The sequence below is a fragment of the Oryzias latipes genome, chromosome 18, assembly GCF_002234675.1.
Source record: "Oryzias latipes chromosome 18, ASM223467v1".
Classification (NCBI taxonomy): Eukaryota; Metazoa; Chordata; class Actinopteri; order Beloniformes; family Adrianichthyidae; genus Oryzias; species Oryzias latipes.
The window spans coordinates 19,806,447-19,828,162 of record NC_019876.2 but is presented as its reverse complement, the minus strand read 5'-3'; the positions used below and the strand labels follow the sequence as shown (position 1 = coordinate 19,828,162).

Here is a 21,716-nt window from a genome sequence, read left to right as displayed (position 1 = left end):
AGAGGGTCCAGACTAGACGTGGTTGTAGGGTGGCTGAAGGGTTTTGAAGCGGTTGGCGGGTGCCGAGGTTTTCCGAATTCCAGAGTCGTAGAATGAACGGTTCGCGCTGCCGTCACTCGTGAGAGGTTGGATCCTGGGACAGGGAACATAGAATTAGTAGGAGCCAGAGACTTTGTACAAAGCAGTAAACGAAGCTTAGAACCAGGACAGTCACCATAAGGGGTAACAAACTGGCGTTGAGTAGTGGCGTTGGGTCTCCTTTTGAATCCACAGAAGATGATGAGGTGAGTGATGGCAGCTGGTGGCAATAAGGAACATCAGAGCAGAGCTGGAGGGGGGAGGAGACTGCCAGGCACCGTGACAGGTTTATGTGAACAGGATAAAGAAAGTTATATACAAAGTAGTGGATAATTTTCAATTTGCCTTTATAAAAGAAGGAAACATACATAATAATGTTAGATTGATTCTGGATATGTTGTATCAATCTGTGCTGGAAACAGAAAGTCTCATTTTCTTTATTGACTATTTTAAAGCCTTTGATTCTGTAGAATAATTTTGATTGATTTTATGTACTCAACTCCAAGCATATCTAATTCTAAACAATCCTAATTAATAAGACATTAAATTTTTTGATTATGAGTTCCGTCTTAGGCAGTTTGCAAAATACACATTCTTTTTTCTGAAGGACAAAAACATGGTGACTAAAGACCTACAAATTATTTCCTTTCTCTCCAAAGCTTCTGGCCTTCGACTAAATTTACAAAAATGTGAATTACTACCCCTGTACTCTTGTCTGGAAAAAGAAATCTTCTCAATGTATCAAATGTAGAAATCATTAAATCATTGGTTGATCAGAGATTTAACAATTTTTGGAAGAAACTTGGAGTCCAAATCAAAAGGAATTTCAAATTCAATATATCTATGCAAATCTCTTTACATTAACCCAAAGAATGTCAAAAAAATGAACTCAATTATTTACCAATTTATTTAGAGAAATAAGATCCATTACATGAGAAAATGTCAGGTAGTAAAGGAATATAATTCGGGAGACAATTGATTTTGAATCAATGGTTGGAACTTTTAGAATAAAATGATTAAAATACTTTGTAGCTAATCCTGACTCAATATAGTTTCATTTTCAAAAAAACATATTCGAAAAAGTAGGTGGGTTAGACTTTTTTGTTGAGATGTGACTTTGAAATCTCCAAACTTCCTCTACAGACAATCAGGATTTCACAAACAAGTACTTTTCCATTTAAAAATAATATTTAGCCATAATGTTACCCCTCACTACGTCACCCTATGAAACAACAGAGTAATTATCACAAACAGGAAAACAATGTTTAATCAGAATTGGTTTGACAACAAGATCATTTTTGTAGAGTTATTCTTGAATCGAAAGGAGACATTCTTCAATTAAGCAATTTCAAAAGCAAATATGATATTGAATTTTCAATTAAGGAATTTCAGAATTAATTAAGGAATTTCAGAAAGCAATTCCAATTGCTTTAGTACATGTAATAAACACTAAAATGTTGTTTTCCAGTGTTCAAGTAAAATTACCAAATTTAGTAATAGGTGAAACAAAATTTACGGAAGAAAAATGTGATAATAAAGGTACAAACAAATCCCTTAAAGGTAAATCATGCCATTACTATAATAGTAAAGTTAAATATTAGGTAACTGAGGCACCTGTCTTATTGGGTGCTCAACAATGGAAATTCATAAAATGGCCCATACTCCGAGATTTAAGAAATGCAATTCAAGATTATAAACAATTATTACCCATTGGCAGAGACGTTAAGGGGTGGATTTGACTTTAAGGTTGATCCTGATTACTCCAGTTTCTTCTCTGATGCCCCCATGCTCGTTATCGACCCCTGCCTGCCTGACCCTGATTTAGATTTGTGAACTTTTAGCTGTGCTAATAAAACCTGCTGCAATTGGAACCAGGCACCTGCCCATTTTGTGACACATTTGATATCAATGACAATATGATATCAATCTGAGGGGCTGTGGCTCAGGTGGTTGAGCGGGTCGTCCAATGATCGAAGGGTCGGCGGTTCGATCCCTGCTCCCCCCAGCCAACTGTCGTTGTGTCCTTGGGCAAGACACTTCACCCTCCTTGCCTCCAGTGTGGCTCCACTGGTGTGTGGATGTGCATGAATGTCCTGGTGATGGTCAGAGGGGCCGTAGGCGCGAACTGGCAGCCACGCCTCTGTCAGTCTGCCCCAGGGCAGCTGTGGCTACAACAGTAGCTTACCATCACCAAGTATGAACGAGGAGTGAATGAATAATGGCCACAATGTAAGCGCTTTGAGTGACTTGAAAAGCGCAGATAAATCCAATCCATTATTATTATTATTATTAATATAAATCACCAAACATTATGATTAAGATGGATTAATTACATTAGTTGTGGAAACTTTTCTAATCAAATATGTTTTATGCTCAGGAATATTTTTAAAATATTTTCACATTTCAGAGAGGAAAAATAAGTCTAAAGTTGTTTTCCCTTTGACTAACATGAAGCACTGATTTTGTGCAGACTTTTGTCCTGTTCTTTGGTCATGTTTTAGGTCTCATAACTTTGTGAAACGTTTAGTTGATTTTTATATCATATATATTATATATCATGAGCTGATTTTGCGCTGATTTGAAATGTGTATTAACAATTTAAAAGGTTTGTTCTTTATGTTGCAGTTAGTCTTTTACTTTTTATTTCTCTGACAGTCAAGCCATGGCAGCGGTTTAGTGCAGCTATCCATTCTGACCGATGGAGGCAGCAAATCCCCTTCCTTTTCTGAGACGCCTTGTGCGCATGCTTGAATGTCAGGAAAGAGGATTCTATCTTCAACATGGCGGCGACCATAGATCCCAGCAATGCTTCACAGGCGACAAAGAAAAAGCACCTCGGCATCCCTGAAGCAGTGTTTTTGGTGTGTAAAGTTTAGTTTTTTTATCTATCGATATTTGGTGCCTGTTATACGTTTTTGGTCACAGCTATTGGCTAGGCGCCTCGTGCTAGCTTGGTAGCATATAGAAGCTAACAGATTATCCGCTCTGTGTGCATGCTGGGCGGCTGCCAGCTTCCATTTATGGTCATCACCGGCCGGGTGGAAACTTTGGGCTGCGTGTGCAGGCTTTTTTAACTTCTGCTTTTTTCTTTTTCTTTCTTCGCAAACAATATTAAACACGAACCCTATATTACCTGCGGATACGTTTCATACATTTTCTCGACTAAGTGTATTGTCCATAATTAGACAAGCAATTGATTAATAATTGGAAATAACTAAAATGTCGTGAGCTTTTTTCATTTATATTTACCATTCTTGTTGTGTTGTGTTTCAATCGCTAATGTAAGTGTTTGCATTTTGATATCGATGCAATTAAATGGAAAGAAGTGACTAGTTTTTATATAGATTTTTTTATTGTTTTGTAGTCTTGTAAAAAAAAAAAAGTAATATTCAGGGATAGTTGGGGGTTTAAATAGAACCAGTCAATATTTAAAACAATAAGCTTAAGTCAATAATAGCCTACGTGCACGATAGAACTTCCGGTTAACTTCCGTGTTTCGAGTGTGAGGCCGACAACTTCCTGTTGGTCGTGTTATTGTTGTGTGGAGTTTTGTTGAGTTGCTAGTTTTGAGTAAATAGGAGCGGATTTCGGGTAAAAGAAAGGCGTTTGTTGTTTCAACGCGTGAAAAAGACATCACAACATTGTTGTGTACCCGTGTTCGAATTTGTCAAAGTACAACAGTACTAATATAAGCTTTCTTAGCTTTCCAGTATATGTGTCGGCGAGAGCCGAATGGATGGTGAACACGGCGGGAGGACTTCACCCCAAGCAAGACGAGTCGTGTTTCGTATTTGCAGCAATCGGAAAGAAAATGCGTCATGTAAACACGCCGATCAGAATACTTTGCCCCGGTCAGACTCGTTCGGATCGAAATTTCTTTCCGATCGAGATAGCTGGATATACCGATCGTTGTTCATGTAAACGGTCATTCCGATCGTGTGTCACTGCTGCTCTGGGTTACGTCACGCATAGACGGTGTTTCGCTGAGAGAAAGCTAGTGAGCTCATGCGGGACCGACCAGCGGCTCTGCGGACGCCTCGCGTAAAGCGCCGCTCCGCTCTCGCCCCGCTGGCTCTCCCCTCTCTTTCACCCCTCACGAAGGACATGCGGGGGGGATGCGTGTCCACTGAGGTCTGGACCCAGCATCCGAGCTCTGCGTTCGGGCTCCGGTGCCAGTGGACCGAGTGAACCTCTCTGAGCAGAGCAGCCGGATTTATTAATGTGTTTGAGGGGAGGGTGCTTTGTTACGTGTGCGTTTTGTTATGTGTGAGAATTCGGACTGCAAGCCGAACCGCCGCTCTGGGTTAGCGGCTGCCGGACTCGCGAGGACAGAGCAGAGCACACAGTGTGTGTGAGCTTTTCAGAGCAGAAATGCCGCTCAGTCCTTAGAAACTGTTCAAAAAAATCACGACACATGGAATTGTGTTTCTAATTGTGCCCAGACAAATAAAGGCTGATCATTTACGTGCAGCCAGGATGCAGATTGCAGCGGTTCCCACATGGTTTGTCCTGGATTTTGTCTCCATCAAAAGGCTAATGTTGTTAGCCCGTGTTGTTAGCCTATCCTAACACTGGGTTGTTCTTCAGTTCTGTTCTTCTTCCACAAAAAAAGCACTGACAACAAGGATTAAATATAAAATGATGAGCGAACAGGCACTTCATAATATTCATAAAATTTAATAAAAGCACGTTTGGAAGATCGCCTCGTATATTACCGAGCTGCTGCATAAATATGTGACAGCACAGGTTTGTCTAACGGGACGCATTTCCTTTCGGTATTTTCGACACTATATATTTTAGACACGATATTTTGCCCATGTAACCATGCACTGGTCGACAATCCTGTAGATGTCGTTCACGTCGATTTTCGGGAGACCTTGTAGAAAACGGGTGAAATATGCCATCTTTCGCAATCAAAATCTGCCGTGTCGCTGCTATAGAAGTCGCAAGCCGGAAATGGTCGGCCTCACACTCAAGGCGGCGGAAGTAGAACTCCTTACTTTCGTGCACGGAGCCTATTAAATCAAATTTAGCTTATAGTAGTTTAATACATTTAATATTGCTATTACTATGATTATTATTAAACTATACTTTTTCAATATTTTTATGTGTAAACCTCCCAAGTCGTAGTATATGTTATCGTCTTAAGTTTGTATTTTGTTTTTCGTGTTAATTCTCCCCAAGCTTTTTTTAAGATATATATTATTGTTAAGTTCCTAAATTGCATTGGTGTTTGAAAAAATTTCCAATCAACTTAAGGGAAAAAAACACCTCTAATAATGGAGAAATAATTGATAAAGAATGTTACTCTGACGTTTAAAGCCATGATCTTTATGGCTTTTTTGTGGGGTTTTTTTTTTTGTTTTTTAAAAGATCAATAAACGTCCAACATTTGGACTTCGCCAATGGTCAAATAAATTTGTCAGAATTCTCTCTTTAAACTCTGGTTCACAGGAGGATGTCGACTTTTTTATGAAGCAGCCAGGCAATGAGACGGCAGACACCGTCCTGAGGAGGCTGGACGAACAGTACCAGAAATATAAATACATGGAGCTCAACCTGTCTCAGAAAAAACTTAGGTAATGCAAGAATTGTACAGCACACATGAACTGCTTTTATATACATATGACGGAGCTACTAAATGTAGTAGGTGGGTAGCTCAGTTGGGTGGGTGATGGACTGTCATATAATAAACCTGGGTTTGCTTCCCAGGACGTGCAATGAGCAAAAATCTAGTGGGGGTCCTTAGGCTAGTGCTTATCTGGGACTCTCTGTGCTTTGAAAATACAGAGTTGTGTCAGGAAGGGCATCGGTCCACAGGGCTCCAGACCATTTGGTCGCATTTTGCGACCAAAATTTGAGAGTGTGCGACTGAATTTTACATCCAGTCGCACATGTGCTACCAGTAAATTTGCCTCCACCAGCCTCCGTATTTTTATACATTAAACGTGGAAGGGGCATGTCAATGATCGATGAAATGAGCAATGAAATCATCAATGAGACGCAAGCGCACACACACGCTGACAGACACACACACACACACACACACACTCGCGCGAATACTCATGAGACTGGAGCACACGCCAGTGCACACTCGCGTGTCATTGAATGATGCCTGAGGCGGCCAATGCGTGTGAGAAAAATGGGGAAAGTCACTGCAAGTGGCAAAAATATGTGGAGGGGGCGGGGCCTAGAGATAATCCAGTGCGCGTAAACATCTGTGGGAAGGAAACGGAGACAAATATCACCACAACCTCATATGTGCGTCTGAGCTATGAGCAAGCGAACTATTGATTCGTTCTTCCGACCTGCGGCTAGTGTACCAGTGCCAGAGTCTACAGCAGGGGTCTCAAACGCGAAGCAAACCGCGGTTCTCCTGCGCGGCTGTTACAGCAGCATACCGCTCCCGCGGTAGTCGGGGCAGCTGAGGAGAATGAATGTCCCGCACCTACATGCGTGACAGCTAACGGGGCTGTAACATTAAACACGTGTGAGCGACTACACGATTTAGTCTTAGACACATTTAAAACACGTGTGGAAAATGCAACGATAGACGTGTTTAAGATGAACCAGCGCCCTGGGGGGGGGGGCATGAAGGCGAAGCTGCAGCGAGACTGAAGGAGAACAGGAATTAGTTGTCCTTAACATTCCATTTAGTTTTAATATGCCTCGCCCCCTAAGTATGATCTGTGATATTACATCTTTTATAATTATTTTAATGTTTTGTAATGGATGTAGCCTTTTTTCATCAGTTGGTATTTTAAATTATTTTAATTGATCAGTGAACTACAAAAAACCCATCAGGACGCATGTCCCATAATGCATTGTTTTGTAGTCTGTACGGCAGCTTTCAGTCAGTTCAGTACTAAATTTCCAGCTGCGTTAGCTCAGGTTGGGGTCTTGCTTCCGCCCCTTTCTCGTGATAGTTTTTTGATCGACAGGTGATGTTAGAACAAAAACAAAAATATACGTCTCACACCAGGTGATCTGTGCAGCGTTGCGTCCATCTGGGTGATCTCAAATTATTGTGCATCTTGGCTGCACCTATTTGGTGTCGCCAACATGTATTTCCATCCCCTAATGTTTACATACATTTAAGTATTGTTTGAAACTGTGAAATGACCGAAAGGTTACTACGGTAATCACTTCGTTACTAAAAACTTTTTTTTATTCTAAATGTATGGTATTTTGTTTACTATTTGTACTGTCATGACAGCGATGGTGCTGTCAGTTTACCTTGTTGTTGCATCTTCAAAAGTGCAGAATAAAATGTGACACTGAATTTGAAACAGCACATTGTAATTTCTGCATCTATTATTAAAGTATTTATTAGTAATACAGTGGAAATTAGTAGATCTGGTTAGCATGTTGATTTACGGTATGCGCCCCTAAATTTTCTGGTTGTGCCCCTAAAATTTTCAGTTGGGGGCAACAGAGCTCCTAGTGAAAAAAGTTAGTCTGGAGCCCTGAGTCCAGACATTAGCTGGTGTGTTTATAGACTTTGGCATCTCTTGTATTCTGACAGAAAAATGCCAGCATTAGAAATAAGGGGTGAAAAAATGATTGTCCTCTGGACAACCTGGAAAGTAATATTTGGTCGTCTTCCCCAATTTTTGGTTGTCCTTCAATACCAATATTCAACAGCAATGAAACCTACTCAGATGTCAGTACTTATATCTTTATTTCTACTATACATCTATTATCAACTGCCTCTTATGATGGACATTTAAAAAACTCTTTAAATATTAAAACCAAACATTTTACTAAATATTGAAGCATCTGGTTACACAAAGTATTGCCAAAAACTTGAAACTGTTATCTTTATAACTAGTATCTTTACACAGATTTAAATATATTGGTTCTTTTTTTCTTTGGTTTTGATAATTGTTGCTTAAAGAATATAAATACAAAAACTGTTGTAAAAATTTAGAATATCATATCAATCCCGTGGAAAAAGTTTTTTTTTCCAGCTCATGTCAGTCTGTTATGAGTGAAAGTTAGTGTTTTATGAATGCGTTTTAAATCTTCTGTTAATGGGCTGATTATATTGAACGTGTTTGTGGAGACATCTAGCGGTCGGGCCAGGTACTGTTGTTCAACACATTTATTTGAATCTTTATTGAAAAGTGCAAATGTAGAAACAAAGGATTAGCTTGCATGCACACACTTCGTTTGTCAGTGGAAAGAATTTGTTGCATACATCTCATTTCAGAGGTTGAAACTTGAAAAATACCAAAATGTTGAATAAAAGACCAGGTTGTCACACGGACAACCATCAGCTTCATTTTTGGTTGTCCTCCGTCAAATCTGGTTGTCTCAGACAACAGGATAACCACTTATTTCAAACACTGTATGCTGATTAATTCCTAATGCGAAAAACAATTGTAGTGGCTGCAGTGCCTGCAGTAGTGCACATAGAAAGGTTACAGAGCATAAGACTTAAACTGTTACTGGTTACCTTCACTAAGTCCTGGATGGTTTGGAAATAAAGATTAAAAAAGATAATTCATCTTCCTTTTATCTGATATAATAGTGCCCCAGTACCACATATTTCATGTATTGATTAATAACTTGTTTACTTTTACACCTGTCTAGCGTCATACATAGATAAGTGAAGATTTTAGTTGAAGGCAAAAGCAGTCCACTACGATTTTTATGATAAAAGGTTCTAACAACTATGCCTTTTTTAAACAACTGGTGTGGTCTGGCTCTGTTGTATAAAAAGTCACGTATATGATGTCTTTTGAGCCACAGTCTGCTTTAGTTGTCTGAATGTAGCATGAGACAGGCTAAAACCTCTGAGGCTTAGAACTTCAGAACTTATTTTGTCAGTTTCATAAAGATTTGAGGTTTAAAAAATCACTTTATCCGCATGCAAAGAAGAAATATATTTTTTCTTAACGACCTTAAAATATCAAATAAAAAAGTAAAGCAGTTGGTCTGTCTAGAAAAATTCTGAAATAGAAGAAACAAAAGCTTATAACAGTCACTCATCCCAGCTACACTTGTGACGTTGTCATTAAAAACACTGGTAATCCCACTGGATGTTGCTGAAAGGAAACTATATGAACGAATCAATTTAATAATAGAAATAATGGATCAAGTGGTTTTACTTGTGATTTATTGCTATATTTGGACATCTCTAAAACTTCCCCTTTTCAGTGGATCCATAATGACGTTCCATAAATATTAAAATATTTTTACGTTTGTGCTGTTTAATATTTTAATTATGATGGACATTAAAACATTGTCATCTATTTATTTTGTTTCTTGACTGATTTCCTGAATTCATTGCTGACTTGACAAAAACTACTTATTTATCTTTCTCTTGAGGTTGAAAAATCAGATCCCACAAATCACACAGACGCTAGAAATTCTACGACACATGCAGAAGAAAAAGGTGAGACTTTCATTCATCCACCTTGTAATTTTGTCCTGGAACACAAGCTGAAGGGTGTTGTCATGTGGAGTTTGATTTGCAAAAGTAGTTAAGATGTGTATTTGCAGTTTTTTTTTTTGACAAAAAAAAAATTGCTTTTACAAGCTGTTTATGAAGTTTTAGAAAAAAAACATTTATATACACAAATACGTTAAAAAGTGAAAAAATTGATATTTCTGCTGGTATTGTGTAAAAGATCACTGGAATCTGTTTCAGACAAAGTTAAACTTGCATTTTGACCAATGACACACTAGTCTAAAGAAGCAGACTCGTAACAGTTTAAAATGGTCATAGCATACCAACCACACAACTTCACAATAGATTAGGTTTTAATAATTTGTGCTTTGCCTCCAGAAAACCACAGAACCCATGGAAACACATTTCCTACTGGCTGACAGCGTTTACTGCAAGGCCTCAGTGCCGCCCACTGACAAAGTCTGTTTATGGTTAGGTGTAAGTAGAACTCAGATCCACAGTTCTCAAGCTTTCATTTAGTCTCAATGTAAATGAGACAACCCTGGACATTAGGGCTGCACGATATGAAGAAAACTCGCGATATGCGATATTAGTAATTAATATTGCGATAACTTATATAACGATATAATTTGCGGTATATAAACAATTAGCAAAACAACCAAAAATATTATTCCCATTCCATTACAACAGCTTAAAAATTATAGTACAAACGACCCTTGTTGACGCAGGAGGCGAACATACAACATAATAGGGCGCCATCCGATTAGTTAACAACGTGAAGGGGTCCATCTGATTGGTCAAATGCAGAAAGGGATTCTTTCAATCCATTAAATACTTCTAGCTGGCATAAGATTGTTTGGCCACACCTAAGGTAACCATTTATTGCAAATTTGCTGTCTTTTGCGATATGCATATTGCACGGCTTGATATTGCGGTAACGATAAATTTGCGGTATATTGTGCAGGCCTACTGGACATAATTAAATGTCTTCTTTTTTTTTACTATTAATGCTAAGTGCAGCGATTTAATGCTTTTATTTCATTGAATGAGTATCCTTTTTTGCTTTCTCATTAGGCTAATGTCATGTTAGAGTACGACATTGATGAAGCCCAGGCTCTCCTAGAGAAGAACTTGTCCACAGCGTCTCGCAACCTAGAGACTCTGGAGGACGATCTGGATTTCCTGCGAGACCAGTTCACCACCACCGAAGTCAGTATCCTTCAGTGTTGTCTGCACAGATGACAAGAGTAGAGGTCATGGTCACACTGTTGCTAAAAAAAACTTGTGTTCTCATCTTATTGCTAACTGAATTTATTTCTAATATTTAAGTGAAAATGAAACGTGTCTCTTCTAATCCTTTATTATATATATTTAAGATCCCACTTTAAAATCTGATTAAAAAACATTTTTTTTTCCTCAGTCAGTAAATTGTCATGGTAAGATCTGAAATATCTAACAAATATCTAAATATCTAACAATATCTACAATACTTTAAACATAAGAGATGCACTGAAGGAACAACTTTCAGATATTTTTTTTTTTTCAGATAACTAAGAAAACTACACTGAAAATTAAAGCAAAACCTTTTAAGTTCAAACGAGAACATAAATAATAAACTAAAAAAAAAAGCTGCATTTCTAGACCAAAATGCAGGGTTCAATGCTATATTGCGGAATGAAATTTAAAGGGTAATAACTGGCAAAAGAAAAAATTTTAAAAGAAAAAAAGAAATTATCAAAGTTGACCATAAAGTAAAAACGGCACAATAACAAAAAATATATTATTGTGAAAAATATCAGCACCGGGAATCGAACCAGCAAGCTTTTGCACCAAGGATTTCCCATGTATTTCAATGGAGGCAAAAACCCTGGAATATTTTGAAAAGTTCTAGGATTTGAATGACCAAAGGTCATGGCTGGAAAAACCTGCAAGAGCTTTTGATTTTTTTTTTTTTTAAATTACCGGCCAAATTATAACATTTTACACATGAAATTGCATAAAAGTAATTTATAAATAGTATGAACACTTCTTGATTGAATTTGAGTTTACAGTTAGATGACAAACATGCTGAGGAAAATAAGGACAGATTTCCTATTTCTGCTTTCAGGTGATGGCATTTTAAAATTTAATTTAAAAAAAAACAGCCTGAAAATAGTATGTTTTTGATTATTGCCGTATTTTTACGACCATAAGACACATTTAAAAGTCTTAAATTTTCTCCAGAATGTAGGGGGCTCCCTATGAGGCGGTGCGCCTAATGTGTTTTTGTGGGGCGTAGAAGACGGCATGAGAACGGGGGAGGGAGGTGTGGGCGTCAACAATATTGTTACAAAATCCCGGAAATCCAATTTAAACTGCAAACTATTAGCTACACGGAGGAACATGGGAGCATCTGCAAGAGAATCAAGATGAATGAATGCATGGTTCACAAGTGGAGGAAGCTGGAAAATGAACTCTGACAGTAAAGATGACGCAGCTAAGTTTCCGCAGGAAAAAAAACATCTCGATTGACGATTAACGATTAGTGATCAGCTTGGAGAAGCTTCTCCGCACTCACCATACGACTGAGGGCAGTAACGCTTACAGAGGAAGCTTTTGCTTTTGTTTTATGAAACAACGTTATCTTTTCATCCGGGCGAGGATTACGGTGCCGCAGCGACATCCAGCGGATTATAATGAAAAGCTGTTCATCTTCCGCTCGTATTGCATTAAAAAGATCGACGACAGACACCCCCAGCCCAGCCACATCACCATCATGGACAAGGCGCCGCTGACTTTCGACATCCCGGTGAGTCACACTGTCGAGAAGGACGGGAGCAGCGCGGTAGGATACACATAACGGGGCACAGCTTTTATTGTTGTGGGAGGCAGTGCCATATTTTGTGAATGGATTGTAGAAGCTTGGTATAACGTGTTTGCTTGCACTGCTTTCGAAGTGGCTAAAAGCAGGCAATATTCATGAGGGGCCGCACGGCGACGAGACGGACTCCGACAATGACCAAAGGAAACCTAGCGTGTTTGATAGAAATTTAGTCCAGCTGTTCATTTCAGATACAGAAGATGAGGACTTTGATGGATTTTTGGATGGTGATTGATGACTGAAAAATAAATCACAACCATCTCAGTTTTGCTCCCGCTGCCTTTTTCTTTAACACACACTAGCATGCATGTTGTGCCGGTATGTGTTAACGTGCCCGCACCTTAAAACCCAGTGCGCCTTTTGTATGTGTTAAATACCAAAAAATCACTCTTAACGGAGACTGCGCCCTATAACCCAGTGGGTCCTATGGTCGTGAAAATACGGTATATCATTTTATCACCCAGGCCAATGATGAATACAGTCAGATGGTTTGTCTTATCATCTTCAAAATTTAAAGCATGTTTTTTAACATTTAAATTAAATATTTATGTAATTGTATATTTGGTAAAATACTTAATTAATACAAAAATGAATCCAGATTTTGTTCATGATTGTTATGCATTGTTTTATTTTATTCAAAGATTTTGTGGTTCTGTTATCTGTTGAAGGTAAAACCTAGCTTTTGAGAAAACTACATGTGTAATTTTGTAAAACTCAAGTGATTTATTGGCCAAATATTTTGATTGTACCTTTGTTTGTTGCTGTTTCTTCTTAACCCCATGTTACTCTCAGACATGGCACGAGTCTACAACTGGGACGTGAAGAGAAGGAGCAAAGAGAACCTCTTGAAATCTGCAGAAAAGTCTTAACGCCCACGTCCAAATTTGCAGTTTTTTTCTTTGTCATTAAAAACGATGAAACCCAATCTTTAAAATTGTATGGATGTTCCTCTGAGGTTAAAGTTTAGATCTGAACTAATTCAGTGCTAGCTTCTTACTCACTATGAGTTCAGTTGCTTTAAGGCAGCCTCAATAGTCAAGCATGTGGTTAAATGTAAGTCTCCACTATATCCACAAAATACAGTGCCTTGCGTAAGTATTTGGCCCCCTTGAACTTTTCAGCCTTTTGCCACATTTCAGGCTTACATAATGAAGTGGAACGAAAGGTATTGGATTTTTCAAACTTGGCGGGCAAAATTATTCAGCCCCCTTACTTTTGAGTGCAGCAAACTCTCTCCAGATGTTCAGTGAAGATCTCTGATTGATCCAATGTTGACCTAATGATGATAAATGGAATCCACCTGTATGTAATCAAGTCTCTGTATAAATGCACCTCTCTCAGAGGTCCGTTTAAAGCACTGAGAGCATCATGAAGAACATGGAACACCAGGCAGGTTTGAGATACTGTTGTGGAAAAGTTTAAAGCGGATTTGGATACAAAAAGATTTCCCAAGCTTTAAACATCCCGAGGAGCACTGTGCAAGCGATATAATATTAAAATGCAGGGAGTATCAGACCACTGCAAATCTAAAAAGACCGGTCCATCAGTCTTAACTTTATTCTCAAACAAGGAGAAGACAGAGCTGCAGCCAAGAGGCCCATGATCACTTTGGATGAACTGCAGAGATCTACAGCTGAGTCAGGAGAGTCTGTCCACGTGCAATAATCAGTCTTTGTGGCCTTTATGGAAGAGTGGCAAGAAGTCATTTTTTTTAGAGATATCCATAAAAAGTGTTATTTAAAGTTGAGGTGCCACAAGCCACCTGGGAGACACACCAAACATGAGGAAGAAGGTGCTCTGGTCAGATGAAACCAAAATTGAACTTTTTTGACAATGTTAAATGTTTGGCATAAAAGCAACACAGCTCATCACCCTGAACACACCATCCTCACGGTTAAACATGGTATTGGCAGCATCATGGTTTGGTGCCTGTTTTTCTTCAGCAGGGAGAGGGAGGCTGGTTAGAATTGATGGGGAGATGGATGGAGCCAAATAAAGGACCATTCTGGAAGAAAACCTGATGGAGTCTGCATAAGACCTGAGACTGGAACAGAGATTTTTCTTTCAACAAGACAATGATCCAAAACATAAAGCAAAATCTACAGTGGAATGGTTCACAAATAAACATATCCAGGTGGAAGAATGTCAAAGTCAAGACATGAATCTAATGGAAAATATGTGGAAAGAACTGAAAACTGCTGTTCACAAAAGCTCTCCATCCAACCTCACTGAGCTCGAGCCGTTTAGCAAGGAGGAATGGGCAAAAATGTGCAAAACTGATAGACATACCCCAAGTGACTTACAGCTGTAATCACAGCAAAAGGTGGCGCTACCAGGTATTAACTTAAGGGGGCAGAATCATTTTGTACCCCCAATTTTCCAGTTTTTTTAATTGTTAAAAAAGTTTGAAATATCCAATAAATATTCTTCCACTTCATGATTCTGTCCAACTTGTTGATTCTTCACAAAAAAATTGCAGTTTTGATTCTTTGATTGCAGCCTGAAATCTGGCAAAAGGTTGAAAAGTTCAAGGGGGCGAATACTGTAAAGGCACTGTATAGAGGAATTTCACAGCTTTTTTTGTGTTCATTTGATATATTTTTTAAACAATATTCTAGTAAAAACAAACAAAAAAAACTAAAGAAGTGAATACATTTTGTGTTCTTCTCAGTAATGTTGTGTGCGAATTTTATTTTTTAGCACTGTTTTTCCTCTTTTATCTTCCCCTTCTCACACTTTTTTCTCCATGTGGCGATTTTGCTTGACTGATGTTTGAACACAGTGGAGGGAGTCCAGCTGGCAGAGTAAAAGTTGAATGTTGAATAAAAGAATTTTCTCATGATGACTTTGGCTCTCTTCAAGAGGTTAGAGTCCTCCTTGACTTCACCAACTTCCTTGCCCCACTCCTTCCTTGCACTGTTATGTATAAAATATTTAAAAAGGACAAAAGTGATGTGCGCCGAGCAGCTGATGTTGTCCATTCTTGTGAAAAGTAAAACTCAAAACTCACTTGAATAAAACTTACACAAATACATTTACATTTAACATATACTATAGAAAAAAAATGCAAGGAGACGGCTACATATGTATGTTTGAGTCACGAGCTGACTAAAAGTATCAGAAAAGAAATGCAATAATGTTCTTTAAGTCAGGGATTTTGATAAGTTAGAGTGGCTTGAAATACTTGCTTTTTTACAATGCTTTGTGATCATTCAATGTTTAGCAAAAAGTAGCCTGAGTGTACTTAGAGGGAGAACACTTGAAGTTTACTTTCTTTTTTTATATTGTAAACATAAAATGTTCTAATTAGGTTTGAAGAAGTATTCAGTTAGTATACTTCCTACACTACATGTCAATAGTGCAATATGGTCTATAGCATACTTGCTATAGGTATATTCAAGTATACTTAATAAAATAAACTTCAAGTGTAATTAATACCTTTTGCTAAAGGAATGGCAACTGCCGCCTAATTGAACGATACAGTATTAACAAAAATATCTACTCGCATGTCCAAAGTTAAATTCACTTCCCTGCCCACAAGTAATTAACATAAACATGCACTTGACCACAACAAATATCTGTGAAAGAATGGGCAACTCTCAGGATTCATTAGTTTTAAGCAGTGTGCTGAGAGTCTGTGCATCAAGTTCAGATGTAATATTACTATGCTGTTGTCAGTGATATAAAATGGAAGTGATTGTTAACAGCAACTCAACCATTGATGGACAGCTGGGAATTGCCAAAGAACAGAAGGTCAAGTCAAACATTAAGTCTATCAAATGAATATTAATGAAAATTATTTACAGATGATTTGCTAATTAGAATAACCAAAGCTGCAGCTTTTATAAATGTATCTGGGAAACATTTATATAGAGTTTTGTCATTAAGTAGATCCCAAAATTTTAAAAGCACAAAATAAGTTCATTATAAGGCAAAGGCCTTTAGCTTTTTTCCATTTTTAGTCCTGTCCCATAGATTGATAACCTGCTATGGTAATTTTCTTTTATTTTTTGGTATATAGGATATGTATGAGAACTGTAAGACAGCGTTGAGATGTGCTGTAGGTGTGACAGATGTGCCAACATGGAGGTTGGACCGCACCAAGATGAAATGACTCTGTGGAAACTAGGAGTTTTTTGTTTTCACTCATTATGTCAACATATAGTAATAGAAGATTAATAACTGATTTCAATTTGGTTTTACTTTGAAATTTTATATCAGTCTGAAACTTATTTTGAGACCTTACCAGGTGGGAAACTATCAGTGAGAAGTGAAATGGCTCTGTGGAAACTACGATTTTTCTATTATACCCATATCGACATCGTAGCAAGACCGCATTAAGACCTGATTTCAATTTAGCCTTATTTTGAAATTCCTCATCGGATCAGTTTAAAACTTATTTTGCGACATCACTAGATATAATACTATCAGTAAAGGCCCGTACACACCGGGACGAATATTCGCCAGCGTTTTTCGCCACGTTTTTTGTGTTCACACCCAGGCGATTTTCGCTGACGATGAGCCGAGCGAACATGCAATTTCCTTCCCTGACATTAGATGGCGCTTAATGTAAACAGAAATACTCCTGTACACAAGGTGGCGCTGCGCTTCTTAAAGTCGCTTTTCACTCAGAAGAAGAGAGCAAGTATTTACGCGCTTGTCAGAATAATACAAAGAAAACATGACTATTTCAAGCACCAGTAGCTCCAACTGGTGCTTGGTTCGGGGATATTTTAGAATGTCCGTCATTATTTCTTCGCGGCAGTGTAGACGCTACTCGGCGTCTATCTTCTTCGCTGGTATGTGTGCTCAGCAAGGCAGTTTTGTGTTTGAGCGCCCCCAAGTTGTGTTTTACTGTAACTTCAGAAGCTCCAGACACGTGTGCAAAAGCGCCATTCTCATTGGTCGAATAGATTTCGACGCCACGTGTCGAAGAAAAAAAACGAACCCGAGGCGTTTTTTTTTTTTTTGACGCTTTGACGCGTGGTGAAATTCGCCGGCGAAATTCGCCGACGTTTAACGCCGCGTGACTAAACAAAGGGCACCAATGAGAGTGTGCACACCGACGCAAAAAAACGCCACGCGTCAAAGCGTCAAAAAAAAAAAACGCCTCGGGTTCGTTTTTTTTTTCCGACGCGTCGCGTCGAAATCTATTCGACCAATGAGAATGGCGCTTTTGCACACGTGTCTGGAGCTTCTGAAGTTACAGTAAAACACAACTTGGGGGCGCTCAAACACAAAACTGCCTTGCTGAGCACACATACCAGCGAAGAAGATAGACGCCAAGTAGCGTCTACACTGCCGCGAAGAAATAATGACGGACATTCTAAAATATCCCCGAACCAAGCACCAGTTGGAGCTACTTTTGCTTGAAATATTCATGTTTTCTTTGTATTATTCTGACAAGCGCGTAAATACTTGCTCTCTTCTTCTGAGTGAAAAGCGACTTTAAGAAGCGTAAAGTTGCGCAGCGCCACCTTGTGTACAGGAGTATTTCTGTTTACATTAAGCGCCATCTAATGTCAGGGAAGGAAATTGCATGTTCGCTCGGCTCATCGTCAGCGAAAATCGCCTGGGTGTGAACACAAAAAACGTGTCGAAAAACGCTGGCGAATAACGCCTGGCGAATATTCGTCCCGGTGTGTACGGGCCTTTAAGAAGGGAAATGACTGTGGAAAAGAAGTTTTTATTTTATACATATGTCAACATATAGTAATAACGCATTACTACCTGATATCACTTGGGTTTTATTTTGAAATTCCATATCAGATCAGTCTGAGGTTGTGTCAGAATTCCTTCTCTACTCACTATATAGTGCACTATACAGGCTGTTCGCCATTTTGTAGTGCTGTCCAAATCTACAATTCCAAAATTGAGTGCCCTGGAAATTTCCTAGAAGTGTCTGCAAAAAACCAGTGTGCATCGATGGTCACTAGATCGACAAATATAGATTACAATGCATTGCATAAGAACTAATATAGCCCCAAAAAATGTATTTAAATATATATATTTGATAAACCATCAATGTTTTTTATCTTCTGAAGACAGTGGACTGATAAATAGTCATTGCAAAACGTGCATATTTAGAAGATTTGAACTTTGTGAAATCGCTTACGTGATATTCGCTGTTTGAAAAAAAAAGTATAGTGCATGGAATTGCTTTTAAAATTCAGGGCACTATATGGTGCCACACTAGATAGTTTTATAGCAGTTAGGGTGACATCACTAGATATTACCTGATTTCAATGGAGTCTTATTTTCAAATCTTATATAAATATGGGGGCGTGTGTGTATATACATATAAACTGAATGACAGTGCTTTACACTTTGCTTTTATTTTGAAAAGAAGTCCTTACTGTTTCACATTGTATGGAAGAAAGCTGCACCCTGTTTTTGCCAGGGTGCAGTGCTAAGTATCTCTGGGAATTCCTTCAAGACTGTTGGAAGACCATTTTAGGTGACTACCTCTTGAAGCTCATCAAGAGAATGCCAAGAGTGTGCAAAGCAGTAATCATCTATGTATATAATTCCACTTGTGTTACTTCATGTGTTAATTCATAGTTTTAAAACCTTTAGTGTGAATCCACAATTTTCATAGTCGTGAAAATAAAGACAACTCTTTGACACTTTCTCTCTATGTATGTATGTGTATTTAAATGTCTGTCTGTCTGTCTGTCTGTCTGTCTGTCTGTCTGTCTGTCTGTCTGTCTGTCTGTCTGTCTGTCTGTCTGTCTGTCTGTCTGTCTGTCTGTCTGTCTGTCTGTCTGTCTGTCTGTCTGTCTGTCTGTCTGTCTGCCTGCCTGCCTGCCTGCCTGCCTGCCTGCCTGCCTGCCTGCCTGCCTGCCTACCTACCTACCTACCTACCTACCTACCTACCTACATACATACATACATACATACATACATACATATGTAACCGGTCGCTTTTTGCGTTGTGCTGGTTAATATATGGTGTGACACAGTGTTACCTCTTGGAGAGAAGCCTCCCTTTATTCTGGTAATAAACAAACAGAAAAACAATACACTGTGTGATCCTGCCCACTCCAGTTCCTCTCTAACAGGAGGTCATACAAAAAGGCGCGTATATGCCGGACCCGGCATGCTAGTTTAGAATTTTATACAGGGTCTGTCACACATTTAACACTCACATTTTTCTCATACATACCTGGTAATAAACAAACAGAAAAACAATACACTGTGTGATCCTGTCCACTCCAGTTCCTTTACAAACAAAACAAACCAAAATTTAAGCTTTAACAGTGAATCCCCAAAATATCTCTCCTAAACCATCAATCCCTTTTAATCATCACATCACAAGTTAGAAACAAATATTGCTGTAATTACACAAATAAATATCAAAACCAAAAAGGGCAGTAAAAAATAGGATGGATTGGGATAGTAAAATTATTTTATGATGATGGCACCCACCTCTCTGACAGGAAGTCATACAAAAGGGGTGGGGAACAGTAGCCTTTGGAATATACAGGGGAGTCAAAAGAAGTAGAAAGAAGAAGCAGAAAGGAAGGAGGGGCTATGACTAGGAGTGTAATGCAGCAGTTTATTGGAGATCCCTCACGGATGGTAACCCTTGAACAGATTTTGTGCTATTATAAAACAAGTGTCCCGGTTTTTATATATATATATATATATATATATATATATATATATATATATATATATATATATATATATATATATATATATATATATATATATATATATATATATATATATATATATAAAATAAAAAAACCGCCCCTCTCACCCTCCGTGGGTGGTTTCTCCTCCAAGCTTGGGTCCTCTAACAGAGGCGTGGGAGCTTGAGGGTCCTGCGCAGTATCTTAGCTGTTCCTAGCACTGCGCTTTTCTGGACTGAGAGGTCTGAGGTTTTTCCAGGTATCTGTTGTAGCCACTCCTCCAGCTTGGGGGTTACTGCCCCGAGTGCTCCAATTACCACATCCACCACTGTCACCTTCACTTTCCATGCTTTCTCCAGTTCTTCTCTGAGTCCCTGGTATTTCTCCAGTTTCTCATGTTCCTTCTTCCTGATGTGTTCCTTCTTCCTGATGTTCCCATCGCTTGGCACTGCCACATCCACCACAATGGCTTTCCTCTGTTCTTTATCCACCACTACAATGTCGGGTTGGTTCGCCATTACCATCCTATCAGTCTGGATCTGGAAGTCCCACAGGATCTTTGCCCTCTCATTCTCTACCACCTTCTGAGGTGTTTCCCATTTTGACCTTGGGGTTTCCAGTTCATATTCTGCACACATGTTCCTGGGTGGGGAACAGTAGCCTTTCGAATATACAGGGGAGTCAAAAGAAGTAGAAGAAGAACAAGAAAGGAAGGAGGGGCTATGACCATTCCAGCCACTTGATTGTGGCGCTTCATGTATGCTTTATCTGCCACCATCTTACATCCTGCAGTTATGTGCTGGATTGTTTCAGGCGTCTCTTTGCACAGCCTACACCTTGGGTCTTGTCTGGTGTGGTAGATCTGAGCCTCTATCGCTCTGGTGCTCAGGGCTTGTTCCTGAGGTGCCAGGATGAGCGCTTCAGTGCTGTCCTGTAGGCCAGCCCTTTCTAGCCATTGGTAGGACTTCTTGATATCTTGATATTCTTGATATATATATATATATATATATATATATATATATATATATATATATATATATATATATATATATATATATATTATTTATATATATATTATTTATATACCAATGCCCTTCTGTGTGTTGCTCTTGTATTGATCCATGTGCCCATTTATCTTGGTTGCAATGATGCCTGACATGAGCTTCCATGTTGTGGAGAGACAGGTTATTGCCCGGCAGTTGAATGGGTCTTTACCCTTTGAGGGATCCTTCTGGATCAGGATCTTTCGCTCGTCCATTAGCCATTCGGGGTGAGTCCCATCTCTTAGCAGCTGGTTCATTTGTGCTACCAGGCCCTCATGAATTGCGTAGAGTTTCTTTAGCCATTAGGCATGCATTATGTCAGAGCCCGGTACTCTCCAGTCCCTCTATTAAAAATGACAAATATTTGCAAAATTATTTAAAGAAAGGTCCACAAAAAGCTGAGCAAACGCACGTTTGAAATTTTTAAATAGTATAAAGTATGCAGACGTTAGGATTGCAGAAAGTTTGAAGATGCAGAAGAGCTTTCCCAATGTATTTCTATGGCAAAATTTGCAGCAACTTTTTTGATATTCAGAAAATCCACAAATTGTAGAAGAAATTGTAGAAGAGTGCAATAATGTCCTTAACTTGAACAACATTTCTGATACTTGAATGGGAGAAATCGGATGAAGTATGTGGAAGATCTGCTCCGGGGAAAAACATACGGAAGAAAATATAGGAGC

The 21,716-nt window shown here is 38.8% G+C and overlaps 1 protein-coding gene across 1 annotated transcript; it reads left to right on the top strand.

Annotated features, from left to right (window-relative positions):
- Window positions 1-2,812: 2,812 nt before the first annotated feature.
- Window positions 2,813-15,198, top strand: vbp1 (VHL binding protein 1). The gene is made up of 6 exons (XM_004079937.4): window positions 2,813-2,939; window positions 5,533-5,657; window positions 9,412-9,478; window positions 9,872-9,970; window positions 10,568-10,706; window positions 13,146-15,198. Exons 1-6 carry the CDS (start codon window positions 2,859-2,861, stop codon window positions 13,220-13,222), a joined length of 588 nt encoding a protein of 195 aa, XP_004079985.1. The 5' UTR covers window positions 2,813-2,858; the 3' UTR covers window positions 13,223-15,198.
- Window positions 15,199-21,716: the final 6,518 nt, after the last annotated feature.

Bases quoted from the DNA above. Each gene is read 5' to 3' on its own strand.
- vbp1 (XM_004079937.4), top strand. From the start codon at position 2,859: ATGGCGGCGACCATAGATCCCAGCAATGCTTCACAGGCGACAAAGAAA. The intron at 5,658-9,411 runs GTAATGCAAGAA...CTTTCTCTTGAG, and splicing joins CTGTCTCAGAAAAAACTTAG to GTTGAAAAATCAGATCCCAC. The intron at 10,707-13,145 runs GTATCCTTCAGT...TGTTACTCTCAG, and splicing joins GTTCACCACCACCGAAGTCA to ACATGGCACGAGTCTACAAC.